Source organism: Brachyistius frenatus, unplaced genomic scaffold (assembly GCF_029030835.1).
Source record: "Brachyistius frenatus isolate BFR_SWC_R1_liver_20210118 unplaced genomic scaffold, ASM2903083v1 Contig_88, whole genome shotgun sequence".
In the NCBI taxonomy this organism is placed as follows: domain Eukaryota; kingdom Metazoa; phylum Chordata; class Actinopteri; family Embiotocidae; genus Brachyistius; species Brachyistius frenatus.
Window position 1 is genome coordinate 163,131 of NW_027210687.1, and position 21,870 is coordinate 185,000.

Sequence of the window (21,870 nt, forward strand, 5' to 3'; positions counted from 1 at the left end):
CTCTTTGAATGTTATAATTTAACATTTAATGTGGAAGAATTATTCTTTTATTATTTATTCTGTGATTATTTTTAAGGCCTACTAATGTTTACATGAAGGAAACATTGTAATGCATCTGGCCGAGGTAAAGCTAATTTTAACAGTTTAATATACTGTTAGGCAGGTTAATCTGTTTTAAATGTAACTATGACTGTTAATGAATGTACTGGAATAAAAAGGCAAGAGTTGCTTCTGTATAACAGTAGAGTTACAAAGTAAGTAAAATATTAGTCGTACTTAGTGGTTACTTTCCATCACTCTTAACAGGAATAGGCCACTAAAAAAAAGAGAAGTTACTCAATCACTAACTGTCCTTACCAACATGGCTGCCAGCTCTGTCCACTCGAGAGCTGCTTTCGTCACTGACGGAAAAAACCGAAACACCCCGATAAGCCGACTTTCAGTCTGGTAGGTAAACAAGGTCAGACACTGCAGCATACAGGCCAAAGACTTTGGACCGAGCAGCAGTCTCTTTTCATTCAAGAAGACAATCAAACCACTTCATCACACCCCCGAGGAGAAAGGTAAGCTGCGTGTTATGCACGCGTTAGGATTAACCGTGTTGTTAATGCAGGACGCAATGCAGGGAAGAATTACATGACATTACTAGTATAAATGCATACAACATGTTATTTTATTACGTGCACGGCAGTAGAACAATCACGTTGCAACGTATTTAGGAGAATCGTTGCACCTGTGCTGCAGATCTGCCGCAAAGTCACACTGCAGGTCTGTGTTTACATCATGCGCAGTCATCAGCTGCTCTCGAATTGGGTCGCTCTCACGTTGCAAAAGCTGTAAAAGCTGCTTGGTCATGTTTTCCCAACTCGTGAATAAATCCTGATGGATTATTTCCTTTCCCATAGTTTGTTTTTATATTTCAGTATTTTGTTATCGGATTTAATATGTTGCTGTTTCTTGTATTTAATTTCAATCAGCATTGTATTAAACTATCTGCATATTTAAAGGTACTATGATACCTGAGTGCTGGTGTATCTGATTTAGGATTGGGCCTAACCCGGTCTGTTCATGGCCATGTTGAGTAACACTGCAGAGAAATTTCTATGTCAGAGGATGAATGGTATATTCCATTGGGCTGCAGGCTTTATATATGTCACTGTTTTTACCCACATCATTCGCAGTCTGGGTCAACATGACAACTTGTTCAGACTGCTCCTATCCTATCTGCTTCAGTGCCAACCACACACAGGCCGAGCTCATTTATTTTCCTGCAGATGAACAGGGAGAAAGAGTGAGGCTCACCAAGGACACGATCAGACTGACAGATGAGGCGTTCTGCTGGAGGCATGCAGGGCCAGTCACGTTTTTAGCTGCTGCTTTCACTGCCTGATTCTGCTCCAGTTAATGATCACTGCTGGTCTCTGCTTCTAATCTATGACCTCCTGAAAGACTTTGTGGTGGACTCATTCATTGTGTCTCACCTGAGATAATTTAACTTTATTAACTCTGTTTGTGCATCTTTTTTTTTTTTTTTTGCCAAGGACACTTTATCCCTAACAAGTAATCCCACTCAGATGTTATGTTGTCTCAAAGGAGTCACATGTTTCATGATTGCATGAGGTGCTGCTGTTTCAGAAGTAAACATTAGCAGTTTTCCAGTTGAGAGGCCTCCTCCTTCACAGGACACTGACTGCAGAGAAGAAGTGGGATCAGACGGTGTTACCTCTCAGAGAACAAAAAAGATAACTCATTCGGGCTGGTGAAATAGTAACAGGAAGTTAACCTGAAGTTGCTGTGATGTCTGAATGTACCAGATAAATCTTAAATGTGTGAGTAAATTTCATGACCATGTAATACTGTGTGTTGAGTGATTTTATTAACATTCATGTGTGTCACTGCAGGAGAGACCAGCCAAAATGATGCAGTGTTTTCACTTCATGGTGGAGCCGGCCAAAAACTTTACGGCCAAGATCAAGGTAACAAATTTTTGATCACTCTAATAAAAACAGCGTGTGATTAATGTTCCACTCTGCTTCACATTTGGCAGAACGGTTTTTTGAGTCACCTTGATGCTTAAGTAGACAGCTGACATGACAATATGTTTTATAGGAACACATGACTGCACACATTTATCTGTTCCTGGTTGAATTTAAAAAAGAAAAAGCTACTTTATGCACAGTTGATGAGATGAATCCTGGCAAAGAGTCGGGGTGGGAGGGGTGCCTTTCTTTTCTGCTGACAGGATCGGGGCCACGATGTGCATTTTGATCAGGCTAAGTGACCGCCTCCTCTCTAGATTGACCTTATTACTCTCTAAAGCACTTGTGAACCAGCACTAATGTCCTCTAAATGAAAGCTCTTTCTCTTTCCAAATAGTTTCTCACTGAAAATCCTTTATTTTGTTATTTTCTGCACAGGAATCTCACAAGAGAGCGAAGCAGGAGAAGAAGGAGCCTCTGCATGAGGATCAGCTGTTTGTTGTGGACCTGGCTAGAGACCTCAACCGAGTGTGCCAGGTACAACATCTGTGTACAAGAAAAACTAGTGAACCAGCACCAAAGTTTGGAATCACTTAGTGCATTCTTTTAGGTCTGAGGGTGTTATAAACAATTATAGATCATTAGCAAACAAATTCTTATCTTACAAACCATCTTTTTGTTGGATCTTTGAATGTGAGCCTGGTAAACAATATTCAACTCTGACTTAGATTTGTTATCACAAAAGAGAGGCAATGAGTCTTTTAAATCTTCATCCCAGTCTCTGCCTTCACCAGTCCCATGTTTCCCTCTTTGTTGTGCAGAGATCATCAGTCCTGGACCACATCTGGAACCAGGAGGACACCTGGCCAACATCTCTCTGCAAGGTCTTCATTGTGCAGTGGGCCTCCATGTTGGAGAGCAAGGTGCTTATCATCCATTTCCAGAAGAAAGAACAATGGTAGAATATAACTAAGCCTCTTTAAGGTGTAGAGGTATAATCACTGAAATATCTGTCTGTGTGCAGAAGAGGCCGATGCAGACTGATGGCTGGCCAGAGATGAACAAGTGCAAACAGCCTGATATGATTAATGAACAGGACCTGCAGAAGGCCAAAACTGTGATCCTCAACTGGATCAAGGACCTGAGAGCTCAGCCTGAGGTGGGAAGATCAAATATACAAATAACATTTCCTGTTTAGCTGATCTGAATAAGTTTGCTCAGTGTGCATATTTTATTCACACTGGTCATGTTGCAGCAAAGTGTGTGGCCCGGAGAACCGGTGGCAAAGAATTTGGATGACCTGCAGTCGGCCTGGCGTTGGGGTCGCGTGCCCAACCTGGTGACCGCTATGGACCTGGTCATGTGGACTTTAATGTTACAGCGACCTGATAAGGTAAGAGTCAACGTTATAACTCACAGAGCATATTTACATTAACACATTGTGTATTACCTGCAGTTCATCAGTCAAGCATTGTTGATTTGCTCTTGCAGGACACCATACCGCAGCATTGGCTCCTGTGGAAGCAGAAGACTCAGAAAATTGGTTTGTAAATCAAAACAGAATCAAGTTGAGTTTTATTTTATATTTGTAAATTGTCAGTTCCTAATGTGTTTGTTATTATCTCTCTCCAGGAGCCATATCCTACATCCCTCAGCCAGGTGAGTGTTAAACCATAAATCAGCATCCACATAGACAGTCAGTTTGAAGCTAAAATGGTGAAGAGTGTGCACATCCATAATATCACATCAATCACAAACATCATGCAGAGGAAATGGAGAGCTTGAAGTTTTCAACTTTCCAGAATTTTAATCAACGCAACATTTCAATCTACAAGTTCCTCATCAGGCAAACAACCTCCAGAGCAAAAAAACAGGTCATGTATGAAGACAAAAAAATGACAGTTCAACCTACAGTTTGGAGATCAGGTGATACAAGGTAACACCTTCTTCATAAAACAGTTTCCTATGCACAGAAATATCCTGATAATGCCCTGAAGGAGGGACTGTTGCTCTTCACCAGTATGTGATGCACATTTTTCAATTTACAATTACATTTCTATTCTCAATTTTCTCATCTTCACCACTAGTCCTTGATTAGTGATCCGTATTTCCAGACTGACAACACAGGACTGATCCTCTAAAACCAGCTGCAGCATCATCATGTTGTTTCATCTACACTGTCAGACAAACATCTCCTTTTTTCTTTTTGTAGTGTGGGACTGGATCGCAGATGCTTCTGGTATAATTTTCATTTGTTTAATCAAAGTTTTTGTCAGGATTCTCTTTATTCAACCTTCCTGGTATTTTAAACCTTGTCACTTCTCCCTGTAGTCGAGGTGAGCCTGGATATGGACACAGCCAACCCCGATCTGCTCATCACCGATGAGAAGAGGATGCGCTGCGGCTTCGAGAGGAAAGATATCCCCAACTACCACCAGCGTTTCGACGGCTGGTGGTGTGCTGTGGGAGTGGAGGGCTTTGGCTCTGGCCGCCACTACTGGGAGGTGGAGGTGGGAGAGAGGGACTGGCGGCTGGGCGTGGCCAAAGAGTCGGCCCTGAGGAAAGGCTTCAAGTCCCTGAACACAGATACGGGCTACCTGACCCTGCGGCTGGAGAGGGGCACTGAGCTGAAGGCGCTCACCGTGCCCTTCACCTCCCTGCCGCCCGGCCTCATCCCCCGCAAGGTGGGCATCTACCTCGACTACGACAACGGCCAGCTGTCCTTCTATGACGTGGACAGACACTTGCACATTTTCACTTATAACGAGAGCTTCGATGAGAAGCTGTTCCCACTGTTCGGTACCGTGGAGATCATCAAGGATCTGGTGATCAGGTCTCCAGCAGCCAAGACTCAGTGTCTCTGCTCCTCATCCTGCCTCTGGGGTTAAACTTCCATGTCACCTCTACCTTTAAAAACCAGTAGACATCATAATAAAGTGTAACAACCCAAAATCACACAGAGGAATCCTGATGTACACCATCAATATCCTTGAATAGCTCCACTATTAAACTGCTCTGTATGCTGCCGCTGCTTTAATGTGATTGTTGCTACTACTCTTTCACTGTAGAGCTCTACCGCTACCCTTCGCTCACAAACATAATGTATTTTCATATATTTGAAAGGAAACCAATAGCGTTCATGTTATATGTCGTGCAATATTAATCCTGCTCTAAGAATGCACTTCTGACAATTATAATAAACCAAATCCATGTCTTAATTTTTGGTGTGTTCATTAGTAGATTAGACATTATAACCTGCATTATATACATCAGACATAATGAATAATCAATATAATCACATAACAGGACACTGAAAGAAAATTGACAAGTCTTTAGTTTGGAGAGAGATAGTTGGAACAAGACCATGAAATACATTAATTTTGACCCTACAATCAATACGGCTAATAAATCACCTCACTTATTTTCATGTGTATACACATGAAAATATGTATGTACACATTATTTTCATATATGTATACATATGAAAATACACTGTTGATATTTTAGATCAGCTCCATATTGAGCACCTACATGGAAATGCTTTTTGCATCATTAATACACTCTTAGAATCTGTTTTAAGTGTTTTTTAAATGACACTTTAAGTGAAGGACTTACAGTATTTTTGATGGGGTCTTTTGACATATAGTTTACAAGTGTCTTTTAATTTTGTAAAATATTTCCGATTTCTTTCCCCTCGGCTGAACAAAAGAATAAGCAGAGTGAATCCACATACTTCTTTCTACACATTTGCAATTATCCAGCAGCTGTGATCCACTCAAAGTGGAGCAGCTGGACCAATCAGAGACCTCCGACACACACCGGCAAAATATAAACTGGACAACTTTTTTCACCACATTAACACAAATGTAAAAGTAAAAATGATATAGACTACATGAATGAATTGCAGACCCATTTTTTTTTTTTTAAACGTTTATCTACCTATCTATCTTTACCATTTGTTTTGTATTTTGCGACGTGTAGTGACGTAATCAGTGTGCGACCGCGCCAGGGAGGTTTATATTAGTTCCTCTCAGACAGACAAACGATGACAACAAGTTTGAAACAGGCTTTAAAAAACAATTTTGGCTTTGACAGCTTTAGGTCTAAACTACAGGAAGATGTTGTCAAGGCGGTCATCAAAGGTAAGTCACGAAACAGGCTGTTTATCCGCTGTTTTCTCTTTGTTAATGCAGACGTTAGCCGGCTAATAGCAACGGGACATTTCAACCGACGTTTAAATGTGTGACTGAATGAACTCTCAGGCGTCGTGTTGTCAGAGATCAAATCCCGGTGCCTGTGGTCCTCCTTGCAGGTGACAGGGACGTGTTTGTGTGCATGCCGACTGGAGCGGGGAAGTCCCTGTGCTACCAGCTGCCCGCCGTGCTGGCTCCGGGCATCACTCTGGTGATATCCCCGTTGATCGCTCTCATCGAGGTCGGTGTCCGTCTCTTCTTCTTCTTCTTCTTCTTCTTCTGCGACACAAACCCTTCCAACACGCATTAGATTGTGTGTGCAAGTCTCGCTTGTTATGCGTTTCCTGTCCCATGTTTCTCCTCAGGACCAAGTGGCTCACCTGAGGGACCTCGACATCCCCGCCTGCTCCATCAACTCCAAGATCCCAGCGGGGGAGCGCCGCCTGATCATGGCCGACCTGGGGAGCAGCAGCCCGAAGCTGAAGCTCCTCTACATCACCCCGGAGATGGTTGCCTCCTCCTCCTTCCAGCCCTGCCTGACAGGCCTGTGCTCGCGCGGCCTGCTGTCCTACCTGGCCGTGGACGAGGCTCACTGCGTCTCCCAGTGGGGCCACGACTTCAGGCCAGACTACCTCAAACTGGGTGAGCTGCGAGCTCGCCTACCGGGAGTTCCCTGTTTGGCGCTGACGGCAACGGCACCCAAGAACGTACAGCAGGACATTGTTCAGTCCCTGAGGCTGCGCTCGCTGCTGTCTTTTGCTACGCCTGTTTTCCGCAGTAACTTGCACTATGACGTGATCTTCAGGGAGCTGCTGCCAAACGCTTACGCCCACCTCTATGCCTTTATTCAGAAGGCGCTGGCGCTGGACAGCGGCTCTAATAGTCAGGTTCGTAGATGTGACTCGCAAAAGTCCTTTTAAAGTTTGTGGATTTGAGACAAATATGATGAGGTTTAAAAATTCCTGATTTTTACCACAGCCATGATACCTTTATGTATTATTTTAATAAGCCAACATATATTCAGATAAAACGATATCTCTGATAAAAGGACACAGGCAGATGACAATAATTGTCTTTTTTTTTCATATACAGTTAAAACATGACACCTGAATTATATCTCAGCCCTCTGATTCTGTTAATTGTAGGATCCATACTGGACCAAAAAAATCCTGAGGAAAACCCTGCTGACAATGTTTGAGCAGTTAATATAAACAATTTGAACATAAATCCTCATTTCCAACCTTCCTTAATGTGTAAGTTACACTGAAATCATGTAGGTTCAGTGTTTACAACAGCGAGAGTACCTGTGTGCTGAAAGCAGGTTGTTTTACAGCTGAAGAGTCACTCTGTCAACTTTCTGCTCCGCCATGATGCCAAAACTCAAATCCTGCTGATCATTTTAATTGAGACGATGCAGCCGGACTTAACTATAAACTTCTGATCACAAATTATGCAGGTGGATACAGAAGAATTATAACCAGTTTTATAAGCATATTTTCTGTGAGGACGCTGGTTTCCTCACGCCACTTGTTGTCTGAACAGGGCTGTGGGATCGTGTACTGTCGGACCAGGGACGGCTGTGAAACTGTGGCTTACCAGCTGACCAAGCTTGGAGTCTCGGCCAGAGCTTATCACGCAGGTATGATTTTTTTTGTTTTTTTTTAACTTTTTAACATTTTGAGTGTGGGTGTATGATTTGAAAACACCAGTAGTTCGACTTTTTCTCTCACAGGTTTGAAGACAGGAGATCGCACGGAGGCCCAGAACGAGTGGATGCAGGGGAAGGTGCTGGTTATCGTTGCTACCATCAGCTTTGGCATGGGAGTAGATAAGGCTAATGTCAGGTAAGGCAATTCATTGGAGTTCTTTTGGACATTAGCCTGAATAATTTTGAGGTTAAATACTGCTCATGTTTCTGCAGATTTGTAGCTCACTGGAACCTCGCCAAGTCGCTGGCCAGTTACTACCAGGAGTCTGGGCGAGCAGGGAGAGACGGTCTGCCCGCTTCCTGCCGTACGTACTACTCACCGAAGGATAAGGAGCAAATGAACTTCCTGATCTGCCAGGAGATCACACGGAAACAGGTCAGATTAACAGCAGAGCACTCTAGACGTAAGCAGCTCTGGTCATTTGACAGGTTTGTGAAAAATCTCTTGTACCTGTCTGCAGAATAAACGTGGCACTGCGAAGGAGTCCGACAAAACGGCCATGACAGACTTTGAAGCCATGGTGTCATATTGTGTCCAAGAAAGGTAAGAGACGCATTCGGTGCACACGTGCAGAGAGAGTAGCTTCTTGCTCACTACATACAAATCAAAGTCAAATAAATGTCAAGTCAAAGCATCACATCATTACATAACTTCTCCACCTGCTGCTCTAACATGCAGTTTTATATATAAACATAGCTTCAGTTACAGTATGTATGTATAATGCCTGAAAACATAACCGGCCCTTTCAGTGTTGTCCAGCAGAGGGCAGACTTGTTCTTTCGCTTTTTCTCTTTTGCTTTGCCATCTGTAGTAACTCAAAGTTTAACTGCCGGCTCTCATTCCTCAATAATGACACGTAGTTAGGTTCAGAAAAACAACATTAACAAACCAATTTGGCTTTTCTCTTCATATCCCGCTGTGCAACTTGTTGTTCTTTTTTAAAAAACTTTTTTTTTTTAAACACCTCTACACATGTTCAATCCTGTAAATAACCCTGTACATTCTTAGCATTGCCTGCACTATTAAAGCCAGTTGTGTCGGCCCTGAGTTTTTCCTCAGGTGTTGTTGTTGACCTGCAGAGTGCAGGGATGCTCTAAAGAATGTCGATCCTCCTGAAAGCCAGACAGCTTTAGCAGGTGTGTTTGGCAGCCTTTCAGGACATCCTTCTCTGTGCTTGTCAGGCGCTTTGTTGTCGGAGGGTTGGGTCTCTTGAATGGCACTAAACACACCCTGTATGATTTATAAATATAGAGGTATATACAGGTATATTAAACGATCCGGGACTCTTCAGAATGAGTTTGCATTCACTTAAAATGATTAATTGTGTTCGAGAGCTGCACAAAAAGCTCGTTGTTGGGTTTTATGGGTGTTTTACACCATCTACGGCGCTTTGAAGAGAGTTCAGTGTCCAGACAGATCGTCTCCGTACAGCTGTGTGAAGCACATCTACTCAGGCGTCGGGCGCCTTCACCTTGGTTTTGCGACAGCTGCAGCAGCAGAAGCTCACGCAGGCCAGCACTGCCATGAGCACGACCATGACTGTGGGAGGGCAGATAAATGCAGAGTCACGACCAGCTCACTTTGAAAAGAATATAAGAAAAGAGTAGGAAGAAAGAGGTGAGACTCAGATGAAGGCTAAGAGGAGGAAGAAAGAGGTGAGACTCAGATGAAGGCTAAGAGGAGGAAGAAAGAGGTGAGACTCACGGATGAAGGCTAAGAGGATGAAGAAAGAGGTGAGACTCACGGATGAAGGCTAAGAGGAGGAAGAAAGAGGTGAGACTCACGGATGAAGGCTAAGAGGAGGAAGAAAGAGGTGAGACTCACGGATGAAGGCTAAGAGGAGGAAGAAAGAGGTGAGACTCACGGATGAAGGCTAAGAGGAGGAAGAAAGAGGTGAGACTCACGGATGAAGGCTAAGAGGATGAAGAAAGCTCCCAGGTCCAGGGGGTTGGCGTCGGGAAGGCCTTGCAGCTTTGCCCATATCTTCTTCAGGAGGTTCACTGTCTCTTCCTTGGCATCCATCCTAGAGAGGCAGACACGAGGCGGACTCTCAGAACAATATGTACACGTATGACTTTGTCACCGAGATGTAACTACCGCCGCTGGTTCCTGACACCCTGAGTGGGTGAGACGACTTTAAGTCAATTTGACAACAAGAAAAGAAGCGAGTCTCTCTCTGTGTTGAAGTGTGGAACAGAAAGCTCTCCTGATGCCAGCCTCCTGTGCTCAGTGTGGATCCACTGTAGTGGAGTTTATGGGTGATGGTGGAGGGTCGAGATATCTGATTTACTGCTGACTGAGTTGCTGTGCTCTTGCTGAATTGCTGAAATGGGTGTGACAGTTTGTGGCTTTGACAGTTTTGGAAGACGTTATTGTTCGTATTGAATTACAGAACAGCGTGAAATAATCCAAACTCCTCAGAATATAGTTTATTTGATTGTTATGGATCACGTTTTGGGAAATATGTAAACTATTTGTTGCTGAGAGTTTACTCACTGTGGCGATAATGAGATTAATGTCACGGTCATCTAGCTTCCACTTAGCTCAGCACAAAGACTGGATATATGAGGGAATATATAATACCAGCCATAATAAGACGGGTTATCGGGGGAAAACCTGGTTAACAGATATTTTGTCCCATGCAAAATGTTTCTCACGTATTGTCCAAATATGTTTTCAGAATTTGTCCTCCCTCTGTATTTTTTCTTTTGCCCCAGTAAACTTGCATGAAGAGGAAAAACTGGTATCAAGGAAAGTGGAGCGTCTTTATTTGTCGGGAGACAAAATGTTCCCGAGGCCAAATATAGATAAGAAGCATACATGGAGCCTGTTAGATGCATATTTGTACACATTTTAAGTGTACAGCCTCATTTCAGAAAGAATAGTAAATCTGTCACTTCAAAATTAGGTCTGAAAAAAGTCTCCTGGTTATATTTTCCACACGTAAACATTATATTCTGTTTTTAAAACTTGAAAGAAAAAAAAAAAGGTCACATGACACGTAAACACCTTAAACAAGAGTCTGAACTTTCTTCGTTAGCATTGCGAAGCTAACCAACTGCGAGAAGCAGATTTCCCAGAACGTCAACATACTGTATTCTTTTAATGTCTTTATATCAAATAGCAAAACTACTTCAAGGTGTTGGATTACTCTGCACATGCTATTCATAGTCTCCATTATGTCCTAATAACACCTGTCGGTTAACTTTTTTTTTGGCCACTGGGGGAAAAAAGCCATGAAGCTGAGTCAGCCCTTTTCTAAAACAGCTTAAACTCAAACTTGATATTCCAGCCGTCACACAGGACGGATTTATTGCAGGCTTGTTGCGTACAGCAACACTTCATACGTGACACTGCAGCAGCTGAAAGCTTGCGTGTTGTTTTATGCCTTTGGAACAACCATGTGCCAATTTAACTATTAAAATACTTTTCTTTACTCACTCAGTCCATCTGTAGTTCATCACAGCAGGATTCACATAAAAAACATTTAGAAGTTAAATATTTTAAGAACATGCAGACTGTTATCACCGGAGAAAGTAAGTCAGCGTTGCAGATGACTGCCAACTGATAAATGATATTTCTTGGTGAATGTTCAGACCTTGTTGGTGTCCTTTCTTTTTTTCTTTTTATATTAAAAAAAACTCTGCAGGGTTTCATGATGAACACGATCACTTACAGATTGTGTGCAAACACTGAGAAACTCCTTTTGACGTCCAGCTGTTAAAAACGTCATTTGTATAACTGCGGAGTTTCTCCACCTCCTTACTTCTGAAGCAGGCGACTTAAACTTCCCTGATGTATGTTTGCACTCAATGAGTCTATATTCATTAACACATTCTTCACATTCCTCTCCGGTCTGGAGTCTTTCAGAGTTGCCTCGTCTCTCGCGCTGCATTTGCACACTAAAAACACACTTACCTCTGAGAGCTGTTGATGTTTTTGTTGACCAACTGTCAGAAATTACAAAACCAAAGGATGAGGATAAGGAGGAGGAGGAGGAGGAGGAGGAGGAGGTGATGAGCGGGGCATGTGGTCCCTGAAGGAGTCGCCTACTGAGTGTCTTGTTCGCCGGTGTGCGAGTTTGTTGTCAGGACGCGCGGCGCGTCATGCGGAGGAGGAGCGAGATCAGCTGTCAGGCGGAGATTAGGGTTCGGAGGGATAACTCCACAGGTGCTGATGACGGCGATTGGACGGACTGAATCGAGTCCCGTCCGCTGCTCTTAAGCCCTCTCGTCTCGCTGCTTTTAATCTCTTCCTGCGTTGAGTCTTCTCCTCTCTTCTGCGGTTTGCGTCTTCTCTGCCTCGCTTTTCTTTGTCTGCCTCAGAGGCCGTTTTCTCTGTGACAGTCCTGCCTGCCAGTTGCTTCAGAGTCTTTGTGTGCCTCTTCTGTCTTTCCCCTCCTCCTTTGGTGGGACTGCTTCTCTCTGTTTCACGAGAGAAGGTGGCAGCGTTTCCCTTTCCAGCAAGGTAGTTAGTGTGTTGTTGAAGTGGCTCGTCTAATGGGCTGATTCCAACTCTGTGTGTGTGTGTGTGTGTGTGTGTGTGTGTGTGTGTGTGTGTGTGTGTGTGTGTGTGTGTGTGTGTGTGTGTGTGTGTGTGTGTGTGTGTGTGTGTGTGTGTGTGAGAGAAAATTGGCTGTTACATAACTCTTGATCTAATAAAAGAGTTGCCCCATTTTTGTTTCTTTCTTTTTGTTATAAAGTCGAGATATTAACAGAAAACGTATTGAGAGAAAATAAAAGTGACCTCCAGTTTAACATGAATGTTATTATTTTTCAGTTTCAAGGTTTTTGGACTCCTTTAAGTTTTGATATTTTCGTCCGTGCGTCAGCTGTATTGAAGTCAGAGCTGAAGCTCGTCACTCAGTCTGTCGGCTTCAGGGTTGTTGTTGTAGGACAACTGTAGTTTGCATTTAATGAGACAAAGAATGGCGACGTATTTCATAACAGAAGCATTGATCATGTTTGTGCATGACGGTTACACAACAGCTAACAGATCGATGATGCGCCGGATGGTCTGTGTATGATGCGGAGATGTTTACTGTGTGCAGCCGCAAATCATCATTTGATCTAAACTGCAGGAGCTGTGTTACCTCCTTGTTACACAACAGACATAGCCTTTCAAAAAACAAAAACAAAAAAAAAACATGGTCTCCTATCCTCCCATCAGTTGTCGCCATGCCACCATCTCCAAGTTTTTCGGGGACAAGACGCCGAACTGCGCCGGGGCCTGCGACTTCTGTCGGAACCCCAAAGCTGTGCGAGCCCAGCTGGAGAGCGCGACCGCACTCAGCACCAAGACCGAAGCGCAGAGCAAAGAGCCCAGAGGCCCGTTCGGGTTCCAGCCGAACCTCTACGAAGGAGGGAAGAAGGGTTACGGCTTTGAAAGGCAGGACAGATTTTGTGGCATTTTTCTGACATGTTGATGTGACGTAATGATGATCCTGTAGATGAACGCTGATGTCACGCCCTGCAGGTATGACGAAGAAGAATCGGACATAAACGAAGACGATACCACAAAGAGGAAGAAGGAGTTTTCTGACCTCTTTAAGAAGCAGATGAACATGCGGAAGGTGAATCCGAACCATCAACACACAAATGTTCTCTGCACATGTCTACACGATTTTCTAACTATTAGGAAAAGCCACTGCAAGCCCGAGTGCTCGTGTCGGCCCCGAGTGCATCTGTGTGCCGGCTGAAGGGGGGGCCCCTCCTTGTGTAATGACTTCCACATGTTCAGCGGAGTTGGCATTCAAGTGAAACTATTCCTCAGCAGGTCCAGGTGGCGGCTGACCAACATTCACAGCGCAGCATTAAAAAAAAAAAAAAAAAGGAATATCATGATTGGAAAATATTCAAAACGGAACAAAAATAACAAATAAATCACGATGATGGCAAGTGACACTCAGAACCTCATTTCAAATGTGTCGGGTTTAAACGAAAGACTTATTTTTGACAATTGAGAGAATTTAAACACCCCAAATATATAAATACTCACCTCTTCTAGCCTTAAAGGTGGACTACACTGTATGCAGCCGTGTCCTCAGTGGGCGCATACACAGACACCTGGAGAGGTGGATTATTCTGTGGGAGTGGGTAAAGAATATTTTGTGGTCATTTTAATACTGCTGTGAAAACTTTTCACCATTTGAAAAGAGTATTAACTGACTTAATTCAAGCAGCTGTTTTCTTTTCCTGGAGACATGAGGAGGTTTTGAAGCGAAGGGAACATTTTTAAATGTGCTCATGTGGCTGTGAAGGCGGATTTCAATGTCATAGCCACGGGGTTCCCACCGGTCAGGAAATATCAGGGAACTCTTTTCCATACAGGGAACGTCTGTGCTGAATCATTGAATATCAGGGAATTTTGTTCGCATGATTCATTTTTAGTTGCTATTTATCAAAATATAATATTTTCTTGTTTTTGTTTTTTTATCCCGTTATTTCACATGTATTTCCTGTTTTATTCTCTTTCTGTTCGTCAACGAGTGGAAAGCACTTTTCTTGTAGCTGATTAGGAGGCAAACATGCAGGAACGTGTAAATCTCAGGAGGTTTGGCTTCAACGGGACGACTTCAAAGACTTAGTGATACAAAATAGATGACAGAAAAGCTAAATGTAAAGTTTATAAAACTACTATAGATCTATCTAATATGGGAGAAGGAGCACCTTCGCACACCAACAGTAAGGAGCATGCTGGCCTCAAGTCTTTTGCACATAAGCGTGTCAAGGCCTCGTTGTGTGAGATCATATTTGTATAGTAGGCTTTAAGTAGTGAAAAGTTTTGTACTGTAAACGCCTGTGAGCTTGTAAATTGATGGGAATAAACACAATTTGGCGTTTCTTGTCTGCTCAGCACAACAGCAGCTTGTTTTTGTGTTCATAGAATTTCAGCTTTTTAGTCTGAAAGTCATGGAATTAGATTTTTGGCTCCGAGCGGGATCCCTGCATACGTGTGAGGAGGTGAGTGGTGATGCTGCAGAGATGGAGGAAGTGTGTCACGTCTCTAAAAAAACAACTAAACGTAGATCAGAGCACCGGATGAACGATGTGTGACTGTAAGTGACTTTGTCTCGGTGAATATTGAACTAATATTGAACTTCTGTTTCTTCAGAGCACCGGCAGTCAGAGTAGGGACTTCGTTCCGCCAGGTAATATCCACACGGCCATAAAACGGTCATGAATGAGTGTCCTGGCTGCTCTGTGCTGTCGTATAACCAGCCTGTCCCGCTGCGTAGATGCTGACTGCCAGCTCAGAGAGGCCGGCAACCAGAAGATCCCCCGGCTCACCGTAAAGGTACAAGACCAAACATGAACGCAGCGGACGCATTCCTCATACCTGCTGCGTTCATCAATACTTCTGCAGGAACACACGGACTCTCGGCTCATGAGATGTGAAACGGGACCTGAAAAGAAACGAGTCTCTAAGTTTAAAGACATTTTGTAAAAGAACAGAATTATGTCTGCACACCTTCCTCACCCTTAATGATGTGCCTCACAACCATCATGTCATCATTATTCGTCTGACGTGTTTATTTAATTTTGATTTTAAACCAATGATTAAGTTTGTGTGACATTTCAGGCCAGAGAGCACTGCCTGTTCCTCCTGCAGGAGGCGCTGCACGGCCAGCAGGGGGCAGAAGATGCATTCAAGTAAATATGCACACCTACTCCTCAAGGCTTTGTGCTTTTTCATAATTCAATAATTAAAAAACATGACCAACGGTCCTCTCAGTGATCGTACTTTGTCCTTCGTCTCCGCTCTGTTTCTCAGTTACGACCATCTGTACTCGGCCGTGGACATCGAGCACGAGGTCTTCAAAGCCAGCAAGTCCTCCAACTTGTACAAAGCTGCTGTCCTCAAGAAGGTAACTGCAGACTCTTTTTGTGTGTGTGTGTGTGTGTGGGGGGGGGGCTACAATAGCATTTGGAATATTTATGCTTACCTCCTCTCTTATTTTCAAGGTATCGGACATGAAGAAAGCAGCACCTGCTTCAGGGGGGAAACAGCAGAAGCAGAAGGCAGTAAGACGAGCAGCAGAGATTCAAGAGAAACTGAGGAAAAAGTCAAAGACTATGCATCCTCCTCTTCTTCCTCATTTACTGACGAGCTGCAGGGATTCACTTCGGCATCAGAGATCTACTCAGTAAGAGTGTTTTATGACCCACTCATGGCCTCGCCTACTTATTCTCTATAAAGTTTCAGAAAAAGAAAAATACAAGCATATATTGTAGAGTCGTGTGGCCGCAGAGGAAAACATGTTCCCTGTGTTCCATGTTCCCTCCAGATGAAGCGTAAGAGAGTCGGGGCAGGCATGAGGGGCTCGTCCAACCCCTTCCTCATCGCCAACGATCTGCTGAAACCCTCCACGTTAGACACGGTCTCCAACAAAGGGACGGAAAGCGGCGGATTTTTCAACGACAGCTCGGGAGAGTCGGCTAACAAGGGGAACGGAGGCGGAATAAAAGAGACAAACGCAGATACGTCAGCGGCTGTGTCATCGTCCATCAGAGCCAGAGCGAACGCCGTCGCTGCCTCCTCCAACAGCCCGAGTAAAGGAGGCAGAGCCTTGAGCAAGAAGCAGCAGAAGCTGGCGGAAGCTGCGAAGAGTTCCCACAACATTTCCCGGTACTTTGGAAAGAAACAAACGACAGAGAAAAGGCTGGAGGAGACGGAGACGGAGACGCCGAAGGAACCCGACGCCACGTTGTCTCACACTCCCACTGTGATCCAGGAAGAAAATGTTGGCCTGGCGCGATGCTCACCTGCTGCTGTGGAAGCAGTGGAGAGAAGTCCTGTAGAATCAGGGACTCAGGATGTGATCAAAGCAGGAAGTAAAGCTGAGGTGATCGTTATACCTGGCGAGGAAGAAGAGGACATGCAAGAAGAGGATATTTTGAAGCTGGCTCCTGACACACCTCAACAGGAGACGACGTCTGCGGCAGAGTAATAAACCCTCAGTGCACCATTTGATCCAAACTTGGTGAACAAATCTTCTATCAACTCTAATTGCCTTTTTCTTCCCTCTCAAACAGACTAAACGAACCCGAAGAGCCGGCTGACCCACCTGTGATTCAAGAGGTAGGTTTCTGCTGCTTCTCGAGCCTAAAGCTGAACTTCCACTCAGTGACTGATAATTACATCTTACAATACAATACAACGAAATTTAGTTTGGCAGCAGCACTCCTGCTGGGCGTCGACCTCCGGTTAATTTTAGCCAATCAGCTTGCTTCGAAACCGGCCGAGCCTCTGCCGTCGCTGCAACTACTTACAGTTTCCACCACAGCGTTATTTTCACGAGTACAGTCATTTTTGAAAGTTGTTTTTAATGAACGTCTATTCTGCGCCGAGCACCGGACCTTCAAGTGTTTGTTTTTTTATGGTCGCCGGGAGTTCACAGAGAGTTGCTCTCATCGCTGACACCAGCCGTCCAATCACAGTGAAGGAGGGGCGGGACAAGCGCTGTTAAAAAGCGACCCCGGTCGCTGATTGGTCCGAAAATATGAGCTACGAATTAGCAGACCGTTATCACAGTGAAGAAAAGTGACGCTGTGAGCGACAGTTGGTTACCAGGCGACCTCAACAGCACAGGAATAAATAGAAGACGGAAAAAAAATAGATAAAATATGTAGATATAATTAAAAAAAAATATGCACGTCTGTACAAAACTATAATGGCTCAAAACGTGATTGCACTTTTCTAATGAAACATGTCCAGATAACGGACGACGCGAAGGCGAGCAGGGAGTCGTGTCCTCCGGCGAAGCGCAGACGGCCCACCGACAGAAGAGTAACCTTCAACCCCGACGTACAGGAGAGGACTCCGGTCACCGAGCCGCCGAAGGCCCTGACGCTGAAGGAGGCGGCTGACATCGTGGTCCGTTATCTGGACCCCTTCTACACTCGGGGGAAGTTTGCCAACAAGGTGTGTGGATGAAGCGGTGTTTAAATTTACTCTTCAAAACACGCCGCTGTTTGGTAGCGGGCGCGCCGTCGCCACGGCAACACGTGGGGTGGGACTAACCACTGGATAACGACCAGTCCCGTCGGTAGGAGCGAACGTTAACGTGTGCAATGTTTACTACTCCAGGAAGTAGGCCGACCCTTAGCAACGACCCTAGCAACAGCGACGAGATCTAGTCCCGTTTTTTTTTTTTTTTTATTGCTTTCTAGAAATGGTTTCTCAGACTGAATAAACACTAAACTGCTCGGCTCGCTCAATCTTGTCGTAAGTAAGATATTCCCTGAAAAAAAAATATATCAACGGAGTCATGTATTTTTAAGATTTTAAGTGCGCGACTACCTGTGCTGTTACGGTACGGATGACCGGAGCCACACACACACACAAAAACCCCGATATTGCATATTATATGATATTAAATTCCAATTAAATATTCCCATTGAGCAGGTTGTGCTGTTATCCCAAATGTCGGAACTACTTCGTCGCCTTGCTGCTTCTCTTCAAACATGAATGATACCTGTCTGAGATGTTCACGCTGAGCTGCGTTGTTGTTGTTGTTGTTGTTGTTTGTAGGAGCTGTTCAAGTCTTTCGCTCGCTACTTGTCTCACCTTCTTGCTCAGGGTAGGAGTCGAGGTAAAGAACAAGGTAAGCGGTGGGAAAAAAAATAAATAAACAAATAAATAAACCGACTTGTTTGCTTCATGCGGTTGACTCGTGTCTAACTCCAAGTCTCTGGGTTCACAGTCAAAGCAGAAGCCAAGACTCTCATCAACAGCTTCTTCAGCAGAGTCCAGCACTGTGAGAGCGAAGCGGACTGGAAGCACCTGAGGCGAGCGAACAGCTCGAACACCACCGAGGACGATGAATGAGGGGGGAAATGAAGCCATTTTTCAGGGTCCGACCCTTCCTCTTCGTCAGTGCCTAAGCGTCTCATCTTCCTCAGGCTTCCTGCTGACCGTTGTTCTGCATTTTCAGGGCCGGTTGCTGTTATAGCAGCTTATGTCAATAACTGAGCAATAAAACGAGGACTGTTACGGGCCGAGGGAGAACAGCGTGCACGCTGACGTGACGCGTGTTCTTTATGTTTTAGCCCACATACTCCCAACTTGAGTACACTTTATGTTTTGGTCATCAGAGTTTTTTTTTTAACCGGGCAGCAGCAGGACTTCATTTAACAACGACCTGGGCAAACAGTAAAAGCTTTCAAACCAGTCTGCACTTAAAACTTCCTGGAAACCATGTTTTACATCTCTGCATGTTGATTTTCATACCGAGCTGAAATGGACAGAAACCAAATACTTCCTTGAATGAATAACACCAAGTCTACAGCCCTGCTAAAAACCCTGTACAGCTGTAAAGTGGGCTCAGTGGTGCTTTGAGCATTACACCAACAGATCTCCGTCACAGCTCACATTTGGGCTTCTCGGCAGGAAAACACGAGTGTCATTGGTGACATAAAAACAAAACTGGATTTGTGGTCGCAGGGTCCTTGTAAATGTTCAGCCTGGGTCACTGTCACGGTTCACGGGGAGACTTAACGGAACTTAATTAAGTTCGTGCTGACCGTGTTTTACCTGCCGTGACGAGTCCAAATGTCTGCTGCAAGAAAAGGTGCACGCAAGCACGCTAACGTACAAAAGGTGCAGCAGGTATCATCGATATAAGCGTTGTTCCCCAACACAGTGTCACAGTGTGTTGGCGTGCTACTAGTAGCTAGGTAGCAGTCAACACAAAGGGGTTTATTCATAAACTGGAAGTTTTGGAAAAGTCAACCTGACCACAGCGCTGCAGGAAAGATCAGAGGAAGTCACTAGGATTCATCCTCTGGGATTCATCCTCTGGGATTCATCCTCTGGGATTCATCCACTGGGATTCATCCTCTGGGATTCATCCTCTGGGATTCATCCTCTGGGATTCATCCTCTAGGATTCATCCACTAGGATTCATCCTCTGGGATTCATCCTCTGGGATTCATCCTCTGGGATTCATCCTCTGGGATTCATCCTCTGGGATTCATCCTCTGGGATTCATCCTCTAGGATTCATCCTCTAGGATTCATCCTCTGGGATTCATCCTCTGGGATTCATCCTCTGGGGACCAAACTGCGCTTCATGAAACACGGCGTGGAAATGCTCGACGGTTAATCGTGTCCATGATCTGATTTGAACGGGGATGAGATATTTAAAACCACGTGATGTTTTAGTGCTGGTCATAAACCAGACTCTGTTGGGGAGCTGAGAGACGGATTCACCTGCTGCTACACGTTGTGTCTTTGACTGCTGGAACCGAGTACAAACAAAACGGAGACAAACGATGGGACGTTGTGTGGTGGACAACAGTCTTGTTTGGATTTTCTTGTATGTAATATGAACCGATTTCATTTTTACGTTATCGTCTCGTTAGAAATGGGAGAATTAGTGTCGAGGGATGTTTTTCTTTCTCAGCGACGTGGTTTCCGACGAAGGAAATCTTCTTTTTGTTCTAGTGCCTGTGAAAGGCCAGTTTCTGTCTCCGCTGTCAGGAGGAAACCCAAAGAGTACTGGAAGCACTGATGGACACTGAGGCCGGACTGTGCGGAGTCTAAACAGCCACAGACTCTGTGCTCCTAAATGTTTACAATAAAGTCTGCTGAATAGGAAACCGTGTGAGACGTCTCTCATTCTGTCTTCACAAATGAACGCTTGGTGTGGACATTTAAACTTTATGGAGCAGTGGGTGGTAGGGGAGGGGAGACGTCTCTGCCGGGGACGCTGTCAAGTGTAGGGTGACGTCACCTCCAGTGGTGCTGCCTTCAGGAGCTCCTTGTAATTTAAGGCTTGCGATTGCTTTGATTTGATTGGAAGTGATCACATTGATTGATGAAAACGTGACCGGCGTGTCTGTTACGTCACATCCACGCCTCTGGAGGTTAACTTTAAAGCCGTGTCAGATTTCAGGTTTCACCTTCTTCACAATCCACTGACTACACAATGTCTCTTTCTTGTTTGACAAAACTGGGAGAAGCAAGAAATAACCACCATGTGATTTTCTTTGATCTACCCAGAGAGCAATCAGCTCCTGAAAATCAAAAATAAAGAAACAATAGCCTACTTTTCTAAACACCTAGCTATAGGGTTAAGGTGTAAAAAAAGATAAGTACCAACTTGTGACAAGATTACTCTTTTAAAATAGAAGCTGTAGGATGTGCTTCAATATTTGCAAAACATCAAACCCAATAAAGGCTTTAAAATGGATGCTGTATTTAATGCTACCTTTAGGTCTTTAAAAGGGTTCGCGCCTCTCAAAATGTCCATGATTTGGCTTTTGTGCTGGTATGTTGTAGAGATTTAGAAACGTTTGCACTTACCTCAGGTACAACACGGTAAATGTAGAGTCGGGTTGTTTCCCAGCAAAGAAGACAGTAAACACAATAAAGTGTATTTTACATTTCTGCACATTCAAACTAGAGCTGAGAGGATGGAGTATTCAAGGTTTTTAATTTGTTTTGATGTGTGGCTTCATTTGAAGTCAATTACATTTTATTTATTCAGTCAACACAATTTATTTCAGTAAAGTCCTTACAGAACCTGAAAACATTATAGAGAGGAAACCCAACAATTCAACAAATGCCAAATATCTTGCATACAGATATAGTACCATAGTTTTTTTTTAAATTTTTGTATTAAAAGGCAAGATTTTCAGTTGTATCATATTATATTTATATTATTAGCCTATAATTTTCAGATTGTATTATTTCCAGATGTTTTATTCGGCTTTGTATGGTGTTAAATTTGTCTCATCAGTGAAAGAAGTAAAAAAAAAATAAAAAAATCAGCAGTTAAACATTAATCAGCAATCCGCGCTGCAGCAGCAGTGAACAGTTAAATTTAGAGGCACCATTTCCCACTGCACGTGAACGCAGCAGCAGCGTTTGCCACACCGCTGCGAGCGAGCGAGCGGGCTGCCAGCCTGCGTCCGCCCCGTCCCGCTGCACATCAAAGACGGATGAGGCGGACAGAAGAAAGCCTGTCATTCCCCGGCAGTCGCTG

At 44.2% G+C, this 21,870-nt stretch overlaps 2 protein-coding genes and 1 long non-coding RNA gene across 3 annotated transcripts; 2 read left to right on the forward strand and 1 right to left on the reverse strand.

The window, feature by feature from the left end:
• The first annotated feature begins 425 nt into the window (after nt 1-425).
• Nucleotides 426-5,197, forward strand: LOC138627572 (uncharacterized). Its single transcript, XM_069709996.1, has 10 exons — nt 426-563; nt 1,902-1,976; nt 2,418-2,516; nt 2,801-2,902; nt 3,004-3,138; nt 3,235-3,372; nt 3,471-3,522; nt 3,612-3,638; nt 4,192-4,218; nt 4,311-5,197. The coding sequence occupies exons 2-10, from the start codon at nt 1,917-1,919 to the stop codon at nt 4,865-4,867; spliced, it is 1,197 nt and encodes a 398-aa protein (XP_069566097.1). The 5' UTR covers nt 426-563; nt 1,902-1,916; the 3' UTR covers nt 4,868-5,197.
• Nucleotides 5,198-5,980: 783 nt separating this feature from the next.
• Nucleotides 5,981-19,719, forward strand: recql5 (RecQ helicase-like 5). Its single transcript, XM_069710003.1, is given in 20 exon segments — nt 5,981-6,121; nt 6,292-6,413; nt 6,538-7,059; nt 7,715-7,811; nt 7,905-8,016; nt 8,094-8,256; nt 8,342-8,424; nt 13,051-13,269; nt 13,357-13,453; nt 14,995-15,031; nt 15,119-15,177; nt 15,463-15,533; nt 15,655-15,748; nt 15,846-15,876; nt 15,879-16,027; nt 16,169-16,827; nt 16,917-16,962; nt 17,599-17,805; nt 18,415-18,487; nt 18,587-19,719. Coding segments are annotated over 20 exon segments (3,063 nt in total). The 5' UTR covers nt 5,981-6,024; the 3' UTR covers nt 18,712-19,719.
• Nucleotides 8,418-12,372, reverse strand: LOC138627582 (uncharacterized). The gene is made up of 3 exons (XR_011311398.1): nt 11,800-12,372; nt 9,786-9,904; nt 8,418-9,420 (listed from the first exon to the last, which is right to left on the reverse strand). It is a non-coding gene; the product is annotated as an uncharacterized lncRNA (long non-coding RNA).
• Nucleotides 19,720-21,870: the final 2,151 nt, after the last annotated feature.